This window comes from Mesoplodon densirostris, chromosome 8 (assembly GCF_025265405.1).
Source record: "Mesoplodon densirostris isolate mMesDen1 chromosome 8, mMesDen1 primary haplotype, whole genome shotgun sequence".
Lineage (NCBI taxonomy): Eukaryota > Metazoa > Chordata > Mammalia > Artiodactyla > Ziphiidae > Mesoplodon > Mesoplodon densirostris.
In genome coordinates, this window is record NC_082668.1 from 17,224,577 (window position 1) to 17,247,058 (window position 22,482).

The 22,482-nt window shown below is 40.9% G+C and overlaps 1 protein-coding gene across 2 annotated transcripts in view; it reads left to right on the forward strand.

Moving 5' to 3' along the window:
• Positions 1 to 22,482, forward strand: part of EPHA4 (EPH receptor A4) — a 145,593-nt gene that overhangs the window by 92,911 nt on the left and 30,200 nt on the right. For both annotated transcript variants that reach the window (XM_060107434.1, XM_060107435.1), the window contains exons 6-8: positions 16,572 to 16,696; positions 17,717 to 17,876; positions 19,049 to 19,160. In XM_060107434.1, the coding sequence (XP_059963417.1) occupies positions 16,572 to 16,696; positions 17,717 to 17,876; positions 19,049 to 19,160 (397 nt within the window). The remainder of the gene's footprint in view (positions 1 to 16,571; positions 16,697 to 17,716; positions 17,877 to 19,048; positions 19,161 to 22,482) is intronic.

The following is a 22,482-nucleotide window of genomic DNA, read 5'->3' on the forward strand; positions in this document are numbered from 1 at the left end:
CATGTGAAGGTTGATACCCCAGAGTGCTGGAATCTAGCTGAACAGTCAGTCGAATGACTGCCAATATAGACCCATAGCTGAAGAAACAGCTCTGACGTTAAATTCCTTCTTTCCCTATTCTGATAGATTGGTCAGCCCACCCTCGAGGAGCTCTTCTGTGGTTCTCCTGTGCTTTATGTGCTTTATGACAAAGCACAGGAGCTACTCTCTAAAACATAATCTATCTAAAATATCTTATGGGGAAAATGGTAGGGATTTGCCACCCTTCTTGGAAGGGAAGGGGAGAGGAAGAACAAGAGGAAGGGTGGGCCACTCCTTTTTGCCTGGCATCTTCTAAACGATAATCTATGTACATGAATTTCTCAGGCAGTTTGGTCAAAAAAGCCTCTTTGATGAAGGCTGGGAGGTAGCTGAATTTAAAAGTTTCTTATCTAGGAACCTTTTGTCGGTGGTGTGTGTGTGTGCATACAAATGCAACTTCAATGTGTAGCTTCAGCTTCACAGTGGGTGCTAAATAGGGACCCGCCTCCAGCAGGTTTGCTCTGTGTAACAGGCTTGGATAAGATCCATCCATTGGAACAAGCACTGAAAGGGGCAAGCTCACAATGGCTCCCTGGAGAGTTGGTGTTGTCTAGGTAAGGTACTGCAAGCTATAAGTCTGCCTCCTGAATTCCACCCCCCCCCCTTTTTTTTTAAATACACACATAATAAGTGTGTATTTTGAGCCTAATAGCGTGAAGGTGGATGAGAGCACAGCTTCTTCCATGTCCCTTTATCAAAGCCAGGGAAAACATATAAACAGGCCAGGGATTTTGAATATGCAACTACCTGAAAGCTTAATCGAGTGTTCCTTCCCCTCTCCAAGATAATCAAGGACTTTATATATATATATATATATATATATATATATATATATATATGAAAGTTTCAGGTTATCCTAAGCGTTGCTGGCGGAGCCCTTACTTGCATTGAAACCCACTAAATTCCATCCCGATTCTACAGGGCTTCAGGAGAGCAAGGTTTTAGGAAACTTTCTAGGAGGATGCTTTTGGAGGCTTGGGAGTTCTTGTTGCTAACATCAGCGGTCCCCAACCTTTTTTGGCACCAGGGACCGGTTTCGTGGAAGACAATTTTTCCACGGGGGATTGAGGGTAGGGGGGATGGTTCAGGAGGTAATGCGTGCGATCATGGGAAGCAGCAGATGAAGCTTCGTTTGCTAGCCCGCCGCCCACCTCCTGTTGTGTGGCCCGGTTCCTAACAGGCTGCGGACCTGTAGCGGGGACCAGACCCTGGGGTTGGGGAGCCCCTGGCTAACATCATCTCATTTTCCCCATTTAAAATAGAGGTAGGGGGCTTCCCTGGTGGCGAAGTGGTTGGGAGTCCGCCTGCCGGTGCAGGGGACACGGGTTCGTGCCCCGGTCCGGGAAGATCCCACATGCTGTGGAGCGGCTGGGCCCGTGAGCCATGGCCGCTGAGCCTGCACGTCCGGAACCAGTGTTCCACAATGGGAGAGGCCACAACAGTGAGAGGCCCGCGTACCGCAAAAAAAAAAAAAAAAAAAAATAGGGGTAGGATTGCCATTACAGTATATAATCAGGACCCTTCTTGCGTTGTTTTCCATTGAAAGCGAGAAGTATAAATACAGCAGAACCTTGCCGTATGAGCATTGAATGTCTTTATAACCAGAACAGTGGTCATAGATTTTAAAAAGCATAAGTTATATTCACAGCCCTCCTTGTATACATCAATGCTGATTAGTCAACTCATTAAGGTGTGGCTCTAAGAGGCTGGTAATATATTTAAGGAATCTTGATATATTGTAAAAGTGTATCGTTTGGGGAGATGGATAGATGGGAAGCATCTCACTGTTAACTCTTCAAGGGTATAACCTTAAGTGTATGAGTTCTTTGGAGGATGGCTTTCACTCTTTCTCTTTTCTTCCTTCCTTCCTATTTTAGAACACACACGAAATAACATTCATAAAACTGCTCATAGTGTAATGGAGCCCTGCTCCAACATCTTTCTTAGAGACCACGCTGTGGGACTACTTCTGGGTGAAATGTTGATCTAATGAGGTCCTTCCGATATTTACAGATTGATTCCTGGCTGGAGCTAGTAATACTGAATTTTACACTTCAGCAAGTTGTGTTAGAAAGGCCCCAGTGAGATGCTGTGAACCTCCTAGTTTTAAAAATAATCAGGTCCTAAAACAGTTATAACTTTCCTAATACATTCTTTGTTATTCTTTATGACTACAAAAGTCATCTTGGATTCTCAAGCACAGACCCACTTGGAGACATCTATTGGCCTTAATAACATTTTAAAATTTCACATCTTGGTTGTTCTCAGCCTCAGTCTTATAATGCCTATAGGAGTTTAAACTCTGGCACATACAGTTTAGTTTCTGGCTGATACCCCCAAATTAAAAAAAAATTAATTCTTTGGTTGGCAATTCCCAAGCTTAAAATCCCTTCTCTTAAATTATACTCCTTTTTTTTAACCTCTATCGTAGCTTTCAAAAGAATTGCCAAAAAGATAGAGTTTCAAATAGGAGGGCTGCAAGAATACCATTTCATTGCTACATTTTTTGAGAGCCTAGCATGTGGTGACGGTTTATATATTGAAGCTTTTTTTTTTTTTTTTTTTGCGGTACCTGGGCCTCTCACTGCTGTGGCCTCTCGCGTTGCAGAGCACAGGCTCTGGACACACAGGCCCAGCGGCCATGGCTTACGGGCCCAGCCGCTCCGCGGCATGTGGGATCTTCCCAGACTGGGGCACGAACCCGTGTCCCCTGCATTGGCAGGCAGACTCTCAACCACTGTGCCACCAGGGAAGCCCTATATGAAGCATTTTTAAAACATGCTGGTTGTAATTTAACCCCAAGGTCTCTGTATCTCTACTCTCCCCTTACCAGTCACTTCTTTGTGCTTGTCTATATAGCCAGCAAGAAACTGAACAAGAGAGGTTTGGCTACAAATAAAACGAAGGCTTCCTTAGGTAGTCTTAAACCCCAGTTCCTCAGCATGCTATGGTTCGTGGATATTGTCCCCTGAGTATGATTCTCTGTGTTCAGAACTTTCCCAGACTTCCATATAGTGAAACCAAACTGAAAATAAGATGGAGAGCCTCAGTACTTCACCTGATTGGTCTTCTTCCTGTTTCTCTCTCTGTCTCTCTTTCTACTTGTAACCTTCTACTTCACCACCCATGGCCATCACTTCTCAGTATTTAGCCATTTTTCTTTCAGCCAAACAACATTTGGACTTGGAAAAGTTCCGAGTAGCATACAACACATAGGTTTGCAACCAAAATTGTATTGGAATGTTTCCTCTGCCTATCTCATCCTGTCAGTGATCATCTGTAGCCTATAATTTCATGCTCCACTTTATTCTTTGTCAGATATTTTTCATCTCTGTTTTTTTCTCTTTCCTGCCTATGTTTTTCAAAATGCAATAACAGAAAGAAAGATGAGTTACTAAAAAGTAATTTCAAAGATAAAAATAACAATGGCTGGTGAAAATCCTTACCATTTATGGAGCTTATATACTCAATTTAGGGTCGCCATGACTTTTTTTTTTTGAGCAGCTCATGAGGTCTTTTAAAATAACCATTAGGAAGAATAGGTATCCTGTTCCAACTCTATATGTGATGGGGAATTGGATGATGACTAGTCATCAGGAGATGGATGATGATTAGTCATCAAGAGATGACTAATGGGACTCTGGACCTTTCTGTCTTTAGGTCATCTTCTTGTATCTGGACTACACCATAAGTGGTCCAAGGCCTGACCATCTGGCAGCCATTGAATGGCTATGGTAATGGAATTGGTCCCAGTCCAGGTCTTAGTCGACAGGTGTTCACATCATAAGTGACACTAATTGACTTCCTATCTTTCAACTTGGAAGACAGTGGACTGTCACTGAGACGGTGATGGGGAAGGAGTTATTCATGATATATTCAGGCTCCATTGAAAGCCAAGGAATTCAGTACCTCGAGCTGGCACCAACCTGGCACCTTGCAAATATTGTACTTGTCTCTTACAGGTTCCATTAACCTCAGAAATAGAAAATAGGAATCTAATTTCAATAGATTTGCCATAACTCAGAATGGCGAATGCTGTTTTTCTGAGGTTACATGAGCCTCATGTGTTGAGGCTTTTTCTCTTTATTTTGTATTAGAGTAATTAGATGCCTCCTATGAAAATTTTATATAAGGATGAAAAAAAGAAATTGGATTCTTGGCCTGTATGATAGTGTCAGTCAGGCTACCTACTTTTATTTTGTAATTGTTTTCTTTGTTTGTTTTGGGGTTGATTACCAGGTCACTTATTCACAGCAAACAATATGGATGATACCCTTTGATGGAGAATTTAATAAGGCTATCTTCAATGGCCTTGTGAAATGGAAACCAATGTGAAGAAGTAACTTTGAGGCTTTAATTAACATAAATTTCAAAGCACAGAATTCAAGGGGCTTCATCCAACACATACCCTTTTCTGTTGTTCCAGGTATCTGAATCATAATTTATTCACCGTCACTGGGGCCATGACCTGAGGGTGACTTGGCCTGACTTGGAGGAGATTATTAGTATTATTAGTATTAGCGTTATTAATATTTTGTTCCTTGAATTTTCCTAGGTTTATCTAAGGGCTTTTTTTTTTTAAACTACGCAGACAATTTGGATATCCCTGTAGCAAGCGGCAAAGCCATACTCCTGATTTAGTTATCACACTTAAAAGTCAAGATGAAAACAGCCTCAGTGGATCTATTTATTGAAGCAGACAGCCTCTTTTAGCAGAATGATCAATGTCTTACCTCTTTCTGAAAGGCTTTTCAGGCATAGGAAATCGTCAAGCATCTGATAGAGAGTAATGACAAGGCTTTTTATTGGTCAGTTTCTAGAGTAAGCTTTTAAGCATTTCTGCCTGTAAATGTAGAAACCTGAGTGTGAAAGTAAAAGGCAAGAGCAAAGATTTACTGGGTGCATCTATCATCCTGGCTTTTAGTCTTTGTGATTAATACATCTTTAATTGGGGACTGATCTAGATGCCTTGGATGTCAGAAAGCTAAATGTTACAGCATTGTCTCATTGGTTCCTAACACAGCAGGACGATTAGCAACTGTCTGAGTAACAAAAGAACCTGAAGCCCACAGCACAGCTTTTATTTTCCAGATTTGGAATGCCTGAAGCTCTCCAGTGGAGCTGACAGCTAAAGGAACAGAAGCCTTGGTTCACAGCAGCTAATCCTTTTCCGCTCTCTATGCTGTATTTCTGCTCAATAGGAGAAAACTTTTCCTTGACACCATCCTTCATATTCCAGATTAATTTCAGAGGGCATTGTTGGTCATGGAGGGGGCTATATTGCCTAGGGCTCTTCATTCTAAGCAAGACACATAAAACAATTTCAACTAAGAGTTTATACAAGATACTTTCCAACATACTGAGGCACCATGAGAAGATTCATCTTCCTAGAGGCGTTCAAAGGAAAAATATTTATTTAATTTTTTTCTGTTGTTGCTAGATTTACCCTGTTCTCTTATCTTAAAAAGGTTGTCTTGCTCAGACAAATTCTTAAAAATCCCCTTCCAGTGGAAAGACTTGTTTTCCTGTTTGCCTCAAACTGGCATTCTTACTTAACAGGAAATACACACTGAATCCTGCCATGTTTCTGTTGGCAAGTGTTGGACTATCCTTGTCAGAACCTGCCAACAGATTTCTTAGTAAGCAAAGAGAAAGTAAAACAAGCAGCTCTCAGACGAAACAGAAGACACACTTGTATTGCATCAGAGACACTCGGGTTCCCCCTGAGTCATTCCCAGTTAATTCTTGGGGGTGTGGCCTTGGTTTCACATTGAGACATCACTCACTTGTAATTCTACACTAATGGAATGGCTATCCATGTAGGAATGCTAATTCAAGAGAGTTATTTTGAAAAGAAAAACAGGCATTTAAAGAATGCATTTTCCTTACTGCGGAAAGCAGCAATTGCTGTATGGCTCAGGTATTAAATATAGCGATTAAATAGTTATAAAAGCCCTAATTTGCAAAAATTTGCATCTTTCATGGCACTTTCAGATTTTTTTACCCCAGAGGGTTAACTAAAAATTGTGAATGGGTCTTGCTATTATTAATTTTAATATTCCATCTTTTATACTCTTAGCTAACACTTTTATTTGTTCTTTAACCTTTTTATTGAAAAATATATACATATACAGAAAAATAGACAAGACAAATGTATTGTCAATGAATTATCGCAAAGCAAACATCTCTGTGACCAGCAACCAGGTCAAAGAATAGAAGAACATTGCCAACCTTCCAGAAGCCTGCCTGCCTTTTGCCCCCCACTTCTTCCTTAACTCCAAATACTATTATTTTATTTTGTAATTAAATTTTCAGTTTTAGGTGATTCTCTTCTTAGATCTGTAGGTAGTTCTGAGATGATTCATCACCAAAGCTTTACACTTTGTCTATTAACAGGGATCATGTCTAATTTATCTCTGGATTTCTGGCAACCAACAATGTACATAGATGGCCCTGAACCTAACATATAGCAGACCTAACATTTGCTCTGTTACTGATGCAGCTGATGCTGTGGAAGAAGAGGCCATTTAGCCTTCAAATCTCTAATTTCTTATCAGTGAAAGAAGGGGAGAGACTAGAGGTTTTTATAGATCAGTGGTTAAAAATGTGGGCTCTAGGACCTGACCTTTGAATTCATCACTTACAAGCTATAACTTGGGGCAAGTTGTTCAAACTTTCTTTACCTTATTTTTCTAATCTATAAAATGGAAATAATAATAGTACATTGCCTGAGAGGGTATTTGTGAGGATTATATGAATTAATCCATGCAAGAGATTGAAAACAGTGCTTGGCACTTACTAGTTACTTCATAAACACTGGTTGAGTGTGTGTGTTTACAGACATGTGATATGGAGAGAGGATCACATACTTTTGAGTCAGGCAGACTTGGGTTTAAAAATCTCATTTTATAGCTTTGATCAAATCATTTCATTTCCTTGTGCTGCAGGAGTTTCCAAATAGAAAATCAAAGGTGCTAATGATAACTGTGGACTTAAGAGAGTTGCAAGGATTAAATGATGTTAAGTGTGTTAAAGTGCCTTGCAGAGGAGGCCCAAAGCATATTTTTGCTCATTTGCCCATTCTTCTCTGTTTAGCTCTGATTCACGTGGCCCAAGTCTTTACCTGCATGAGCTGTCAGCTATTCAACGAAGGCTAACTCTTTTCTAAAAACAAAACTAAACCAAGCCATTTTGAGAACACTGCTGTCTTTTCCCATTTCCCATTAAAGCAAGCTCAGCTGAATCTTTCTGCCCAACATTTAGTGATTCTGCGGAATTCAGTCACTGTTAGAAGTTCTGGGTCTGTGCTTGTGTCTTGTGTCCCTGCAAAGCTGCACAGTCTGTTCCTGGCATTTTTGACCCCCCAGGGCAGCACTCGGCCAGTGTCTCACAAACTAGTGGCTCTCCGCTTGCTGTGGGTGCCCAGGAGCTGGAGCTTCCAAGAGGGAGACCATTCAGGCAGCTTTCAAGTGCAGCTCAGTCTTCTGCAGGCCATGGTACTCCTACAGTTTATTTTAGTTAGTTATTGTATGAAGATGTTATTGCAGCTCTTCCTCTGCTTATAATGGGGTTACTCCCCAATAAATTCATTGTAAGTTGAAAATACACTAAATACACCTAACCCATCAAACATCATAGCTTAGCCTCGCCCACCTCAGATGTGCTCAGAACACTTAGGTTGGGCAGAGATCATCTAACACAAAGCCTATTTTATAATAAAGTGTTGAATTTATTGAATACTGAAAGTGAAAATCAGAACGATTTTCTGAGTACGTCTGCTAGCCCGGGAAAAGATCAAAATCCAAAATTCGAAGTATGGTTTCGACTGAATGCGCATTGTTTTCACGCTATCATAAAGTCGAAAAATAGCAAGTCGAACCACAGTCACCGTAAGTCTCGGACCATCTGTAGATGAAGATGCCCCTTTTTTCCCTGAATGGCTCCACTTTACCTGAATGGGCTGCTGTCACCCCAAATGTCAGTTAGCAGGTTAACATGATAGAAAATTGTTTCCTGCTCAAGTCCCACCCACTTGGTGGTGAAGGGGGGGAGGGTCTATGGGGAGCTTCCAAGATGGACCTGAGCACCAACATGGAGCTGGCAGATTGTGGGTTAGAGAGGATGGAGAGTCCCAAGGGGGCTATTTATGTGATAGATCTAGAAGGGGATTCACTACTCCAACCCACACCCAGAACTCAGGGACGTGAACCATCCTACATGTGAAGAGATCTAGGAAATGTAGACCTTGTCTAAGCAGCTCCATCCCAGAAACATTTATGGGAAGGGAACTCCCATTTTGGGGCAGTTAGCCACAGAGGCTTATCCCAGGACCTTCACCTTCTGTATGCAAACACTTAATGTAAAGGCTAAGAATTGCATCATATTCCTTTATTTAAAATGTGGGTGATAGCTCTCTGTAAAGAATTTGCCTGAGATAATCTGCCACCCATTTCTCTGCAGAAATAAGAGTCTGAGTTAAACGCTTGTAAAGTCTTGCTCTTGGATCACTTAGTTAAAGCACCATTAATGTCCCCAGATCAGATTCTGTCCCTCACTGGAAGCACAGGTCTGTTGTATCTTTTGGTAAATGTTACTGTACCCTGCTTTATGTTACAATATTTGTTTAAAATAGATTCTGTATGTACTGACCTTGGAAATCATTTTATGGGAAACAAAGTGCATCCCTCATACATTTTAAGTATAAGCTTAATATTAATATTTCCATATTTAAATATAAATGAACTTCATTTAATTCAGTCTCCTGAAGACTTTAGTTGAGAATTTGGCTCCACGTCTCTTGTTGAATAGGAAAATAATTCCATATCAATTTGAGAATAATCAGGTTTTTCCACACCTTTTGTCTGTTTGTTTTAAAAACAATTTCACTTCTTGACTCTGAGAAAATATGCTTCGGTACTTATTAATGGTCCAGCAGCTAAAAGCTATGGGGTGCAGAGCTGAGTTCTTACAACATCAGTGATGTATTCAGGGAGGGTGGATAGGGATTGAGACTTTTAATGATTTTTATCTAAGGATTAGCAGAGGGCTAATCCATCTGATTGATTGAATGTAGTGCAAACAAGATCGTGCGTCTAGGAAAGCACTCTGTGCACTGTTGAGTGCTATGAACTACTGCAATATCATAGTAAAAAATAAAAGTTGCTCAGTGGTGTTTGGTGCCATAGGAAGTACAAAGCTCAGAGGAAGAATCCTGTCCTCCCTTTGTTGGGATGTGGAAGACAGCAATTAATATTAGCACCCGAGTTCTTAGCATCTCTGCGATGGCAAAACCCTTAATCACAAGGATATCATTAGTGCTCTGAAGCATTTAATTTTGATGCTTGACAGCATTTTAAAATGCACCAACCTTTGATAAAGAGCAAATCAGAGCTGTGGCGTTGAAATGAGAAAGAAAGAGGGAACAAAGACCATCTTAAGCTCCAAATAATTCAATCTAAATATGCTATTTGCATTAAGTAGAGCTATGTATAAACTGTGGGTTTATTTTTCCTATCAGGGAAAGACCTCTTAAGTAAACATCACCTCTTTCAATTCAGATCCTGGTGAGGGAAACAAAACTCTGCTGAGGTTAAAGACGTCTTCCCTTCAAACGATGGGTTTGAGAACCACTGGCATCCTTGGCTTTAGGTTTCTTAAGGTCCATAAAGGGCCATTTTCACTCTTCCTTGTCCACAGGCTGGAGACCTTTTGTTGCATCTGTTTATTTCCTGCCTTATTCCTTTCTCCCCGCTAATTTGAGCCAGTAATGAAATGCAGTGGGTCTTTTTCATCTGTGTTCCCCACCCAAGGTCCCCCAAACTCTTTATAATTCAATGCTTGTGATGCAGGACCCAAGAAGACAGTTTTACAGCCCACAAGTGAAGGACTATAGTGACTCCTTCCTCCCTTTCTTTTCTCCATGTCTCTTTTTCTCTTCATCCTATTGGGTGTCACAAGGACCAAACTGCTGCAGTAAAATGACTTGTAGGTGTTTGATGGCAAGTCATTGAGGAAGTGAATAAAAGAAAATTGCAGCATTCACATCGGTGGGGAGTGGTTAGAACTGCTGAGCTTTGAACCAAAGAAGGTGAAATTTACCGTTTTCCTAAAAGGAACCACCTCTGTTTGACATCAAAGCACCTCCTGTAATTCTTCATTGTGAGACGCACGACTGTTAGGAAGTCGTGATGGAGCCCCGAATCTATGCTATTTCTGTTTATCCAAAACACACATAGAGATAAAACCCACCTGTGCCTTCTGGATGCTCTGTGGTCTGCTCTCAAACCAAAAGTAATCACAGGTACATAGCCAATGCGGATTCTACGGGGAAAGCATTCTCAGTTTCTCAAGGGTACGTATTATTTTGAATACAGAATTATTTGATGGGGAGAGAATTTATCTTGGCTTCCTAGTGGAAAGCTCAGATCATTCAGCCTCAAGCTTCGGTAAAAGTTTCCTTTTATCCTCTTGAGTTTTTGCTCCATCTTTAAAAAGTGATATTTTCCTACCATTTTACTTGTCTGTTTCACATGCTTAATCTTGCTGTCCCTACCCTGACTGCAGGGGGCACTCTACTTGGTTACCCAGACACTTCAACAATGATGTCCTTTCTGTGGGATTTCAAGGATATATGCTGTACTAAGGGCTGCCCCTGGTGGTGACTTTGCTTACACTAGTGAGTCTTTAGAGATAACTCTGGTCTTGTCAAACTAGGGGGCTGCTTGGGGCTCTTTCTGGATTTAGGATTCTAACTTGAAGGGAATCTCAACACCACTCACCTTTGTAGTTAGGAAGTCCGGAAAACTATTTGCATATGCCCTCCAGACACAGAGGAGAAATACCGAACATATTGTCAACGCCCTCATCCAGGGAAAGAGCAGTTTCTCAAAATGCTGTCTGTAACAGGTGCAGTGAAAACTAGTTTTAATGTTAACTTACTTTTGAATGACATTTTACAGCCTGTGTGTTCGACAAAAGTTCAGAAGCGCCAAAAAACCCTTAGGAAACAGAGACTCCATTTAAAATTAGAATTGTCATTTGCTTCAACCCTGATTGTCAATATCGTAGTTAACCTAAATAGCAACACCAAACCCACAAAAGGTCATCTGAAACAGGTGCAGATATAAAGTTGTTTTAGAGGTGGCTTACTTCTGATACTTTATATTTAGAAAACATTGTGCTGACTACAAAGAGTTTTTTTAGGTCTATTTAAACATTTAGTTCACCTTTATTCATTTGACAAATTTATTGAGTACCCACTGTATGCCATACAAGATCTTGAATAGCGGGCATATAGAGATAAGTCTTGGGCTTATAGGTTGTGCATTCTAATAGCCTACATGCTTGTATCTGAAAGGAAGGTGTTTTACAGATGGGAGAATGGAGGCAAGGAAACTTGAGTAACTTGTCCAAGATGGCAGCTAGTAAATTTCAAACCTGGATTCTTATCCAAAATCCTTTTTAAATTCATTGATTTTTCCCATCAAATTAGTAAAATGAAGACTACTCCGCGTGGATCAGGATGCTTTTTCATCTTTACCTCATTTCATGTGTCCTAGATGAGCCCTCTGCCCTCACAGAACCAAGGTGCTAGTGATTTCCTGAACTTTCCAGTCACATGTGCAGCAGTGCAGCTGTGATCAGCCATCCTCTCCCCTTTCTGCTTCTTGTTTGCCCCAACAAATCAATCTGGACCACACTTCCCCAACCTTAGTCCCAATCCTCCATGGTTCTTTCTGTAATCCACAATGCACTCCTCTACATTCTGGCTTCTTATCCCAGTTACTGTCTGTTTAGTCAAGTACTGTCTAAATTTTAAAACATAAATGCCTGTTTAGCTCTACCTTAAGTTCCTCAAGCAAAGGCTTAAAGGACATTTGTAGAATGATTGAATGATGATTGATGTGTCAGCATGATTTGTAAGTAAAAAGAAGAGGAAATGGAGGCCATGTTTTGGATTCAAAACTACTGAAATCCCCTTGAGAGTAATAGGAAAAGGTGGTCTCAGACATCTGCATCTCAGGACAGGAAAATGGACATTGAAAATTCTCTAAAAAATTGAAAATTAAGGGCTGATTTGAACTAAATCACAAATCTTTCTTTAGAAACTACCCTTTAGGAGTTCTTGCCTTTGTGATTTTTGCATCCATCCGTCACGATTCTCTAACCACACTGCTGTCAACTAGCACGACCAGCTCTTCTGGTTGTGTGTTATGTCAAAATTCTAGCCATTTAAGGCAGCCTGCTTATGTCCAGGGACACAAAAGTTTCCTTAAAGCAAACATCTCTTTTATGAAGGAAGTCTGTGGGTAGGGAGGAATGCCTTTCAGTCTAAGATGTGCCTTTTTCCTACAATGAGCATACTTACATCAACCCTCAGCTTCCTCCCAGCTTCTCTCACTCTTCTGCAGGTGTATTATGTGTCTGAAGACACAGTGTAATGAGGAAGCCTCTTCTCCCTATTGCCATGATGAAACTTGGATAAGAAGGTTAGCAGGAACTGTTTCTTGAGTTCTAGAAAATGGATTCTCTGGGTTGACACTGAAGAGTGTCTTCTCTGTAAGACTATTAAAAAATTCTCTGTCTTTTTTTTTTTTTTCAGTTAAGAGGCTAAAGGATAAGATGGCACTTAATTGGATACCAAAGATTGTATTTAATTTAGCTTTGTTTGCCCGTTTCCATCTTAGCCGTGTTCCATTGGTGCTCATTAAGTTTGTGGTTAGTGGATGAGTCAGTACGGAGGAAGAGCCAAGTATCCATAAGGTTTGGGAATGTAAACTGGGAGGCAAGCAGGACCTTTCTTCTGCTTGGTCTTTTTTTTTTGCAGTACGTGGGCCTCTCACTGTTGTGGCCTCTCCCATTGCAGAGCACAGGCTCCGGATGCGCAGGCCCAGCGGCCATGGCTCACGGGCCCAGCCGCTCCGCGGCACGTGGGATCCTCCTGGACCGGGGCACAAACCCGTGTCCCCTGCATCGGCAGGCGGACTCTCAACCACTGCGCCACCAGGGAAGCCCTGCTTGGTCTTTTTATGTGGACCAAAATTCCCGGTATGATGAGAAGCCTTCTTTTGAACTAAGGCACTGATTTGTCAAAGCTCCTATTAAACCACGTATCTGCGACGAGTGTTCAATCTGTTATTTTATTAGTCTTTTATCTCCTCTTCTAATTCTGTTGGCAAAGGGCAGAGCCCTGAGGTACTGGGACTCAGGATCCAAAACACTTCTAAACAGAGTAGGGTTTGGCCGTGTTTACCAAAGTGTGGAAACATACCAGTGCTGGCGTCAGAGATGATTTTAGGGGAGACCCAGATGGGACGTTATGTAATACTGAGTTGCTCTGTGTGAAAGTTAGTTCCTTTTCCATTCTCTCTCACTTCTGATTTCTCTAAGGTCAGAATCTCAAATTGGTGTCAGGATTATCCTTAATGCTTCTCTAACACTGGCTAATCTCTTTTTTTGGCAAAGCCTAGAGAGGCAAGAACATTTATGTATTTTTTTTACATTGTATTAATTATACTATTATTACATATTCTTTAAAGTATATATTAACTTTATTTGTATGGTTACCTGCCATTCATTGCACGTGATAACTCTAGAGGGAAGTTTTCTTTCGAGAAATAAAGTATGTCATCTTCAGAAAATTGTTATTTAAATCATAGTCCAAGTTGCAGAGGGATGTGGCAGCAATTACTTGGGTGGCATGAGAAGACTGATGCTTGGGAACCACGGGGGGAGGGAAATGATTGAGAAATGCCATTGCCAAATGCCTCCTCTAGCGAAATGAGCCACAGGCAAGGCACACAAGGCATGGCGATGGCTTCTAAATGTAGAGTTGGAGGCTGTATTGGAAGCAGGGTAGGAAAGGCGAGGAAAGAACCCTTATGCGGCTTGTAACATGGAGGGCATCTTCTCGCCAAAGTGTCAGTGTGGCAAAGCCCAGTTTTTCCCAAACTAGTGCTTTTCTTGCCAAAGACGTTAAGAAGCTCTTCTCCAGGGGGAGGAATAACTGACCTATTGACTATAACGTGCGTCCCAGTTTTAGGTCTGATTCTCAATCTCACTTGGTCTTGGGTTGCTTCTGTCACTATGACCTGATAAAAATGCTCTTCTGAAAAAGAGCTGTTTGGAAAGAATTCAGACTTCACAGCCATACAGCATCATACGTTTTATAAATTACAATGATTTATTCTCCTTTCCTCTTTAATCTCATTTTCCTCCATTTTTATAACAGCTGAGTAAGCATATGCTCTCGGTTTATCTTTATGTTCGTGCCTATGAATTTTCCAAGTAGGGCTGCATTAGGAATATCCAATTAGTTACCACGATGATATTGTTAACTGCCTGTCTGAGATTTTGTGAGCCCTCGGTGGAGCTCATATGCCCTTTGAACGGCCACAGGAGCACTGCCGCTCCAGCTCCTGAAGTGGGAATCAGGTTCACTTCCCACATGCAATAATTTAGGGATAACCCAACCAGAGAGAAACCGTCTTAGTTCATCAGTGCGCTCACTCCAAGGGCAGCCAGACAATTCTTTCCCGAGAAATCTGTCTGATCAGGATCTGATCCAGAACATTTCTGAGCGTCAGTTCATTTTAGAACTTTATGATTTTCCTCCCTCCTGCTTTCTTTCTAACGGCCTCACTTTTCTACTTCATTTCCCAATCCTGAATATGAGAGTTGGGAGAGCCCCTTTTTATGGATTGGATGCTAAAGTGCTCTGTTAGGCCGTATATTTATTAACTGGAGTGAAATGGCTTTTCACAGCCAGGCAACCTTCCTAGCCTCCTTGCTCCCTCTATGTTTAAGAAAGTCACTGCTTGCATTGTGCTGGACAATGGCTCTGTGTCAACCAATAAAGAAAGAGAAAATGTGGGGGGCTGCAGGGGAGCCTTAACACAGCGAATGAGCACATTTCCGGTTCTCATTATCCTCAGGTGTTCAGTGGCTTTCATATGTCTGCTGCGTGTCTCTCTGTTCACTCAGTTTGCTATTACTAACATTGGGGTTGCCTTTGATGGAGGATGTATGTGTTTACTGTATCGAAACTTCACTTGTGTTTATGCCTGAGATCCAATCTGGAATAGCTTTGGGGGCGGGGGTGGGGGGAAAAGGAGAAGGAGAAATAGGGAAGAGTGTGTGTGTGTGTGTGTGTGTGTGCGTGCGCATGTGTGTGCGTGTGTGTTACCATCTCAAGGCACCCCTAACAGAGATGCCAGGCTGTCAGATGGTCCCCCCGAAGAGGTGCTCTCTGCTGGATTAGCTTTAGCAGGAAGATTCCCTTGTGTGACATGTAACTTTGGTGTATCTGGTTGCATCCCTTGCCACCAGCATACCTGTCAGATGCGATCAGAGGGTTTGCAGCGAGTCCCATTCCATTTTCAGATAATTTATTTTACTTTCTTTTTCTTCCTCTGAGTTAGGATTTGGCAGTTCTGTGTGTCGGGGAAGAGCAGGAGGATAACCCAGCACTACTCTGTTGTTCCTCAGTGGCCACTTTTGGACGTTTGTTTCCATATATATATTCACAATTTGAGAATGAATAAAAATATACATTCAATTAAGGAAAACCTTTAATATCTGGTTCTATAGCAGCTTGGTTAGATAAGATCACAGATTTCGTGAACGCTCCCTCTTCTTCCTGGAGATGGCACATTTGTGCCATTGTTGGTCACCGCAGAGCTTGATAACGGGTGGCTGGAGATGCGACCACCACAGTGGAGAAGCAAGGGTTAGGTAGCCTGGGTTGATAAAAGTTTCTGCTCCCCAACCCTGATAATACAGCCGCTGGAGGACGGCTTTTGTGTCTTTCTCAGTGGAAAGAAGAAGGTTTGCTACTCAGCAGGCAAAAGCAATATTTCAACTCTTGTAAAAGAGTTGCAAAATGCCATATATGTCCAGAGAGACTATCATGGCTTTATTTGTGCTCTTCATTATTTGCCTGGTTGTGTTCAAACTGTAAACTCTTACTGTAATTAAGCAATACTTTTATTTATGTTGGAAAGTATGTAAATTGTTTGCCTTCTGGCATTCCCTACAGTACCTTTGGAAGAGTTGCAAAGTCTCTCGTCTAAAATTAAAGACCAATAACACGACACTCAATTCTTTGGAGGTAGGATGAGATGCAGTTGCTCTGAGCTTAAGAGGAGATTTTCCAAAGGTTTTCATGGCTTGCAAAAAAAACAAACAAGCAGATAGCATCCTCTATACCTACGGCCTTTCTGAGGAATGGCTGCAGGTGCTATAGAGGTGATACTGTAAGGCCCATGGACTTACCAGACTACTTCAGAGATTGTCTTTTTAAGACAAACCATATACAAAAAAATATTGGAAAGAACCATAAAATGGTATGCTTTTGTACTAGGGAAGAGGAAAACGGGGATCTGGCAGAAGACAAGACAATCCTTCACAGTTTTCTAAAATAAGATGATATTGACTGATGCCACCAATTTTTCCCCCTAAAGTAAGATATCTTTTTTTTTTTTTCCCACTAGCACCTTCATCCATTGCTTTGGTCCAGGCTAAAGAAGTTACAAGATACAGTGTTGCTCTGGCTTGGCTGGAACCAGACCGGCCCAATGGGGTGATCTTGGAGTATGAAGTCAAGTATTATGAGAAGGTATTACTTGAATAAGCAAGGTTCTTCTCCTTTCTTCCCCCCAACCCCTCTTTGCTTCCCTCCTTCCTTCCTTCCTTCCTTTCTTTCTCTCTATAGTTTTGGTCAGTTATAAGTCCTGGAATACTAGTAAATCTCAAAACCAAATGCATTTTGCTTCCCAATCAAATCCAATTATGAATTTTATGTATTAAGTTGCTAATCTTAAAAAAGAGAAAAAATACGTTATGTTCTAATATAACTATATGTTTTCTTTCTAGTCTTTCAAATCAAGATAGCTAAGCTAAGAATGTCTTATCTATAAACCTTCTATCAGGAAGAGTGACTCATAAAAGTTGAAATAATGATCTGTTTAAGTAGATCACTGCTATTCAGAATCAAGGTGTGGATTTTGATGACTTTTAATAGAAAATCAAGGAAAGAAAATTACATTCTTCAGCCTCTTAAAGTTATAGAAAGACATTATTTTTTACAAATAACTTGTCTCTTAAAGGACAGCATTCTGAAGAGAGCTATTTGCATTCAAGGTTGTCTAGAAAATGAACAATTATCTTCTCTTTCTTTTTAAAGGTAATCACTTATTGGCTTCCTTATTAAAAGCAGAAAGGGGACAGGATTTTTTTTTTTTTTTTGAAACCAGATTATAACATTTTTGACATTTTCTAGAATGGAAAATAGAAAAAGAAAAGGGACCTTCTTGCAGTAGTTATTTCTGTGAAATTGCTGGGTGTGGAGTGAGAAAAGCCATCAACCATCATCTAATGTTCTTTTCAAAAAAAGATTATGGGTAAAGATCTGGATATGGTCAGTGTCAATAGCGATCATACCTGAACTCCACATTTCTTTCAACATCTAAGTAACAATAGTACTTGTAACATTGAACTGAATATAGTGTTTAGAGTTTATCAATCTCCATTTACTTTCAACCTCTGAGTGGACTGGCTTGGCTGCTTTAATACTGTATGGGAGTAAGTGGGAGATTTATTTTGCCACCTTCCTTAATTTTATCCTCTCGTAATGTAGGATCAGAATGAACGAAGCTATCGGATTGTTAGGACGGCTGCCAGGAACACGGATATCAAAGGCCTGAACCCTCTGACTTCCTATGTTTTCCATGTCCGAGCCAGGACAGCAGCTGGCTATGGAGATTTCAGCGAGCCCCTGGAGGTCACAACCAACACAGGTAAAGAGTTCTGAGATTCTTTGTACAATCCAGGGCAAATCCCATTATGGTGAACTAAGAAGCTATACACATTTTTGGTTAGGCAAACATTTTGTTGCAAAGACTATTGCTTGAAACTAGATAGCCAGTGTCTGTAACTTAGCACACCTCTTGCTATTTAGAGAAAAACATTTTTCATAACGGTATCTGATCTGTCTTTTCATATGATTGAAAAATGTCTATCTTTCTCCTGTGTTGAGCCTTCCAAAAACCATGAAAACTGGGATTGCCAAACTGACTAATGGACAGTTGCATAACTATCTTACATTAAGCTAAGGAGTTTTCTCCCTGGGAAGATTAGAGAAGGTACCAATTTTTTTTTCTCTCCTATTTATTTCTAGGAATCTGTTCAAATCAAGTCAGATCAGTTTTTTTAAAAGCCCCTCTAGACAACTACATCAATCTTTTAACATTGTGAGCTGGACCAACTGGATGATTGAATCAAAATGTTAATAGAGGGCATACCTATGAATAAGCAATTTACATAAGACATCCCCCCTCCATAATTAACAAACCAAAATTGAGCCTACTGGATAAGGAGCTGGTGGGGCAGAATTTTCTACGTTAGTTCTAGAAAGTAATTTTATTCACAAATTATTAAATAGAATATGAATGAAAAAAAGAAAGAAAGTACTCTAGAATAAAATCTGAAGGGGTTTGACATCCTTTGCGATTATCCTGGAAGTCTTCAAGGAGGAAGTGGCTTTTGAGCTGGGCAATCATAGACAGGTTTTTTATAGATGGGGTGTGAGGATGCAGTGGAGGGGTCATTCAAAACTTCTTGTCCTTTTGGAAATTTCCAGGTGTTTATCTCACTAAGGAATTCATCAGATCCTTAAGTAAGAGTTTGGGCTGAGACTGGAAAAGAAAAGAAGAAAAAGCAATGAGTAGAAATGTTTACCATAGGATTTAATAAGAGTCTTCTGGTTAGAGTGCTTCATACAATTATAAAAAAGAATGTCTTTGTCTCATTAAGACTGTCTTAGAAGATGCTGTTGTGTGAATACTTAACGTAGAGCAAAATAGGCTGTGAGCATTTCAAATGGCTTCAGAGAGTTGAAACTTGTGACAGTCAGAAGTTCTAGCTCTTAGGACCTTGCCCAAGGTGATCCTTGTGTAACTGTCTTTGCCAGTGCCTTCCCGGATCATTGGAGACGGGGCCAACTCCACCGTCCTGCTGGTCTCCGTCTCCGGCAGCTTGGTGCTAGTGGTTATTCTCATCGCCGCTTTTGTCATCAGCAGGAGGTAAGCACTTAAGCCACTCACTGCCCCTGACCCCCTTCCCAGTTTTTGTGAGGGAGCTTTTTGTCTCCTCCACACAAAGCTGAGGCTTTTGATTAGCATCATAAACATGGCATTTGCAGGACAAACTCCCTCCTCTTTGCTTTGATCTCCCCACCCCGCTGCTAGAGCTTCTGGCTGGACCCTGGTGGCAGCCCTTACCACTGAGAGTCCTGGAAAGACCCAACTGATTGCAGGAAACTAAGCTGAAAAGCAGGCCATTGGGAACTTTCTAGATATTCTAGGCTGTAAGGTGTTACATTTATACCTCTCTTAAGCCTGAACTGACTGCCAAAGGCCAAAAAAAAAGCCATATAAAACAGACCTCAAATTTGAGCTCTGCTATTTGTCAACTGTGTTACTTCACCTCTTTGAGTCATTGTTTCCTTTTTGTAAAATAGGGATAATAAAATATCTGCCTCTAAGAGTTATTGACAGGAGAGTTTTGATAGGCAAAGTAGATAATCTGTCACACAGAGAGTACTTCAACATGATATTGGTTCATAATGACAGTAACCAAAGCAAGGAAGTGGGCATTCCATTTTCCCTTAGGAAAAGCCATCAACATTTCCAGAGAGTATCCTTTGAGCACTTCATGGGCATGGCATTGTGCTTGGAAATGGATCTAAAACAGCAATTACTTATTCTATGAGAGTTTACGCTCTAACTTGATACTTAAAAAACAGTCTAGAAAAGAGAGACATAGAAAGAGCTTGACAGCATATCCTTTTGTGTGTGTGTTACAATAAAACTTTATTTACAAAAACAGGTGGTGAGCTGGATTTGGCTGAGGGCCATACTTTGCCAACCCCTGAGCTTGACAGCATATTCTTTTGATCCAGTTTTTCTTATTATCATTGCCTCCATCAATTATTAACACTGCCTGGAGCTTCCAGAAGAATGGGTGGGGAGGGGGTTTGAGGGGACAGCTGCTCATCTTCAATGTGTGTCCACATCTAGGTCCTCTTTGTCTCACGTGTGAGAATCATCCCCTTCTCCAACCTTTACCCCCCCACCCCCACCCCCCATGCCATCAACTGTTTTACAAGGTGGGGCTTTTAAGAAAAAAGCAGAACCTGGGGATGTCAAAATGATCCTCTGAAATATAAATCTTTTCATGTCATAGAAGAAGAAACTGATACTCAGAAAGGTATAGTCCTTGTCTGGAGTCACTATATTGCTTTAGTGGTAGATCTGTTACTGGACCCCCAATAGCCGTGCTTGGATCTCAAGCCACTGTCTGTTGCACTGTCTTTTCCTGGCTCATCAGTTGGTGAGGTCATTGATGTCACAGCATAGCCTCTGGCTATTTCCACTGACCTGGGCAAGCCACCATGATTTTCTCTCACTTTGTGGTACATTATAATTAAGATGATGACCATATATCTTAGTTTGCCTGGATGGTTTCAGTTGTCACCCGTATTTATTAATATCATGTCTCTACTCTCACTCTCCAGAATGTCCTGGTATATAGAGATCAATCATGATCTCTATCACACAGTACAGCACAACTCCTTATTGTGTGTGGGCACCTACATTTGCCATCGTGTTTGTTCTTTTTGGTTCAAAGTCTGTTGGATTAGAGCAGTGAATTTCGTCTTGAAGGAGTTAAACCCACCACAAACACTCATCCCTGTTGCTGTAATACACACACACAAACATACATCTAGACATGCCCACTGTACCCTATATAATAGTACAGCTCAGGCTTTGGAAACTTCAACTTGGCCTGAACAGAATCTGAATTCCCAGAGTTCTTTCCTTTCCTGGCTTTTGATTTTGGAAGTCAATCAAGATGGACCTCTTTCTTATTCATTGCCGTTTGACTTTGTGCATGTACACATTCCAGGCTCATAAACACATGGGAACTATAGGCATTAATCTATATCCATCTGATAGCCAGGAGGAGGGAGTGGGATGAGGAGTGTATAGATTTACATGGGCTTTTGCTTTCATTATTACGTATTTCTACATTTGAAATTTTTACAGTGTATATAAACAACTTGTGTCATCAGAAAATAAAGTTGTTTAAAAGTTTAAAACTAAGGAAAAAATTATTAATAACTGCCACTGCAAAAAATATTTGACTGAAATCCAGCACCCCAGAATGTTCAGAACCATTTGAGAGAACACTTGTTTACAGAAAGTGGGTCTCGTCTTGAATCTCAACCAAGATATTGGTTGGAGGCATTCTCTAGTTGTAGTCTGGCTTTCCTTTAGAGTTACTTTTTTTGTTTGTTTTTTGTATTTTAAGTTATCCTAAATACAGCAGTCAGACAGGAGTAATTAGAAATAAGTCATGTCGTTATAAGTTTTTATTCAGATGTTCTTCTTTGACAAAAGAAAAAAAAAAGAAAAGCAGATGAAAATGTAATACAGGAAGACAAGTTTATTAAAAGGTGTAGCTATAGAAAATAGCATCGCAAGCTTGATGACTTAATTTCCTTTCTGCTTTTATTGATCACTTTATTATATAAGGCAGGATTGATCGGATTTCCAATTATGAGTCCCCACCTTAGAGAACTGAGCCTGTCAAGTTACCCAGCCATGATCTTGTCCCTTCTCCCCCATTAAAAAAAAAATGTTACTTCCCAAGGCTGATAAACACTGCTTGGTGATTGGTCCTCAATGGATCACTTCTTAGAAAATGAAATGTCAACCCCTTGGCCTCCTATTGATTCTTCTTTAGTGTCGGACATAAAGCTGTCATGGAAAGGCTGCCTGGAGCCAGGTAGCTGACAGGCTTTGCGCGGCCAGTGCACACTCAGCTGATTCTTCTCCACAAGTAGGCTGTGTGCTCTGTCATAACGGACCGCAGATGTTTAAATGGGACAAGAACAGGTGAGAAGAGAAGAGACAGGTAGTGCAGACAAAAGTCTGGTCCATGCTTTTAGTGAGAGTACAAATGAAAGATGGTAAACGGTACCCCTAAAATCATCTCACCACCCTGCAGCCAGCCATCTGGGAAAGCAACAGATGAAACATCCTAGCCTGGAAAATGATGGGGCTGCTTCTTGCCTCATAAAGCCATGGATAGTTGACGGCAGAATGGATGCGAGGGATGGACCCCTTATAGGGTGATTCCCCACACTGCTGATGACATGGGAGATTGTTTTAAGAGGTAGATGGGCAGAGATCCACACAGTGAGAAAAGTTTCAGTCCTTCCGATTACTTCAAAGGCAAATCTGTTTGCTAATTTGTCATTTAAGAAAGAGGAAATGGCCTCAGGCTCACAGCTAGTATCTTGCTGGATTGGTTTTTTTTTTTTTTTTACAGCAATTGTTT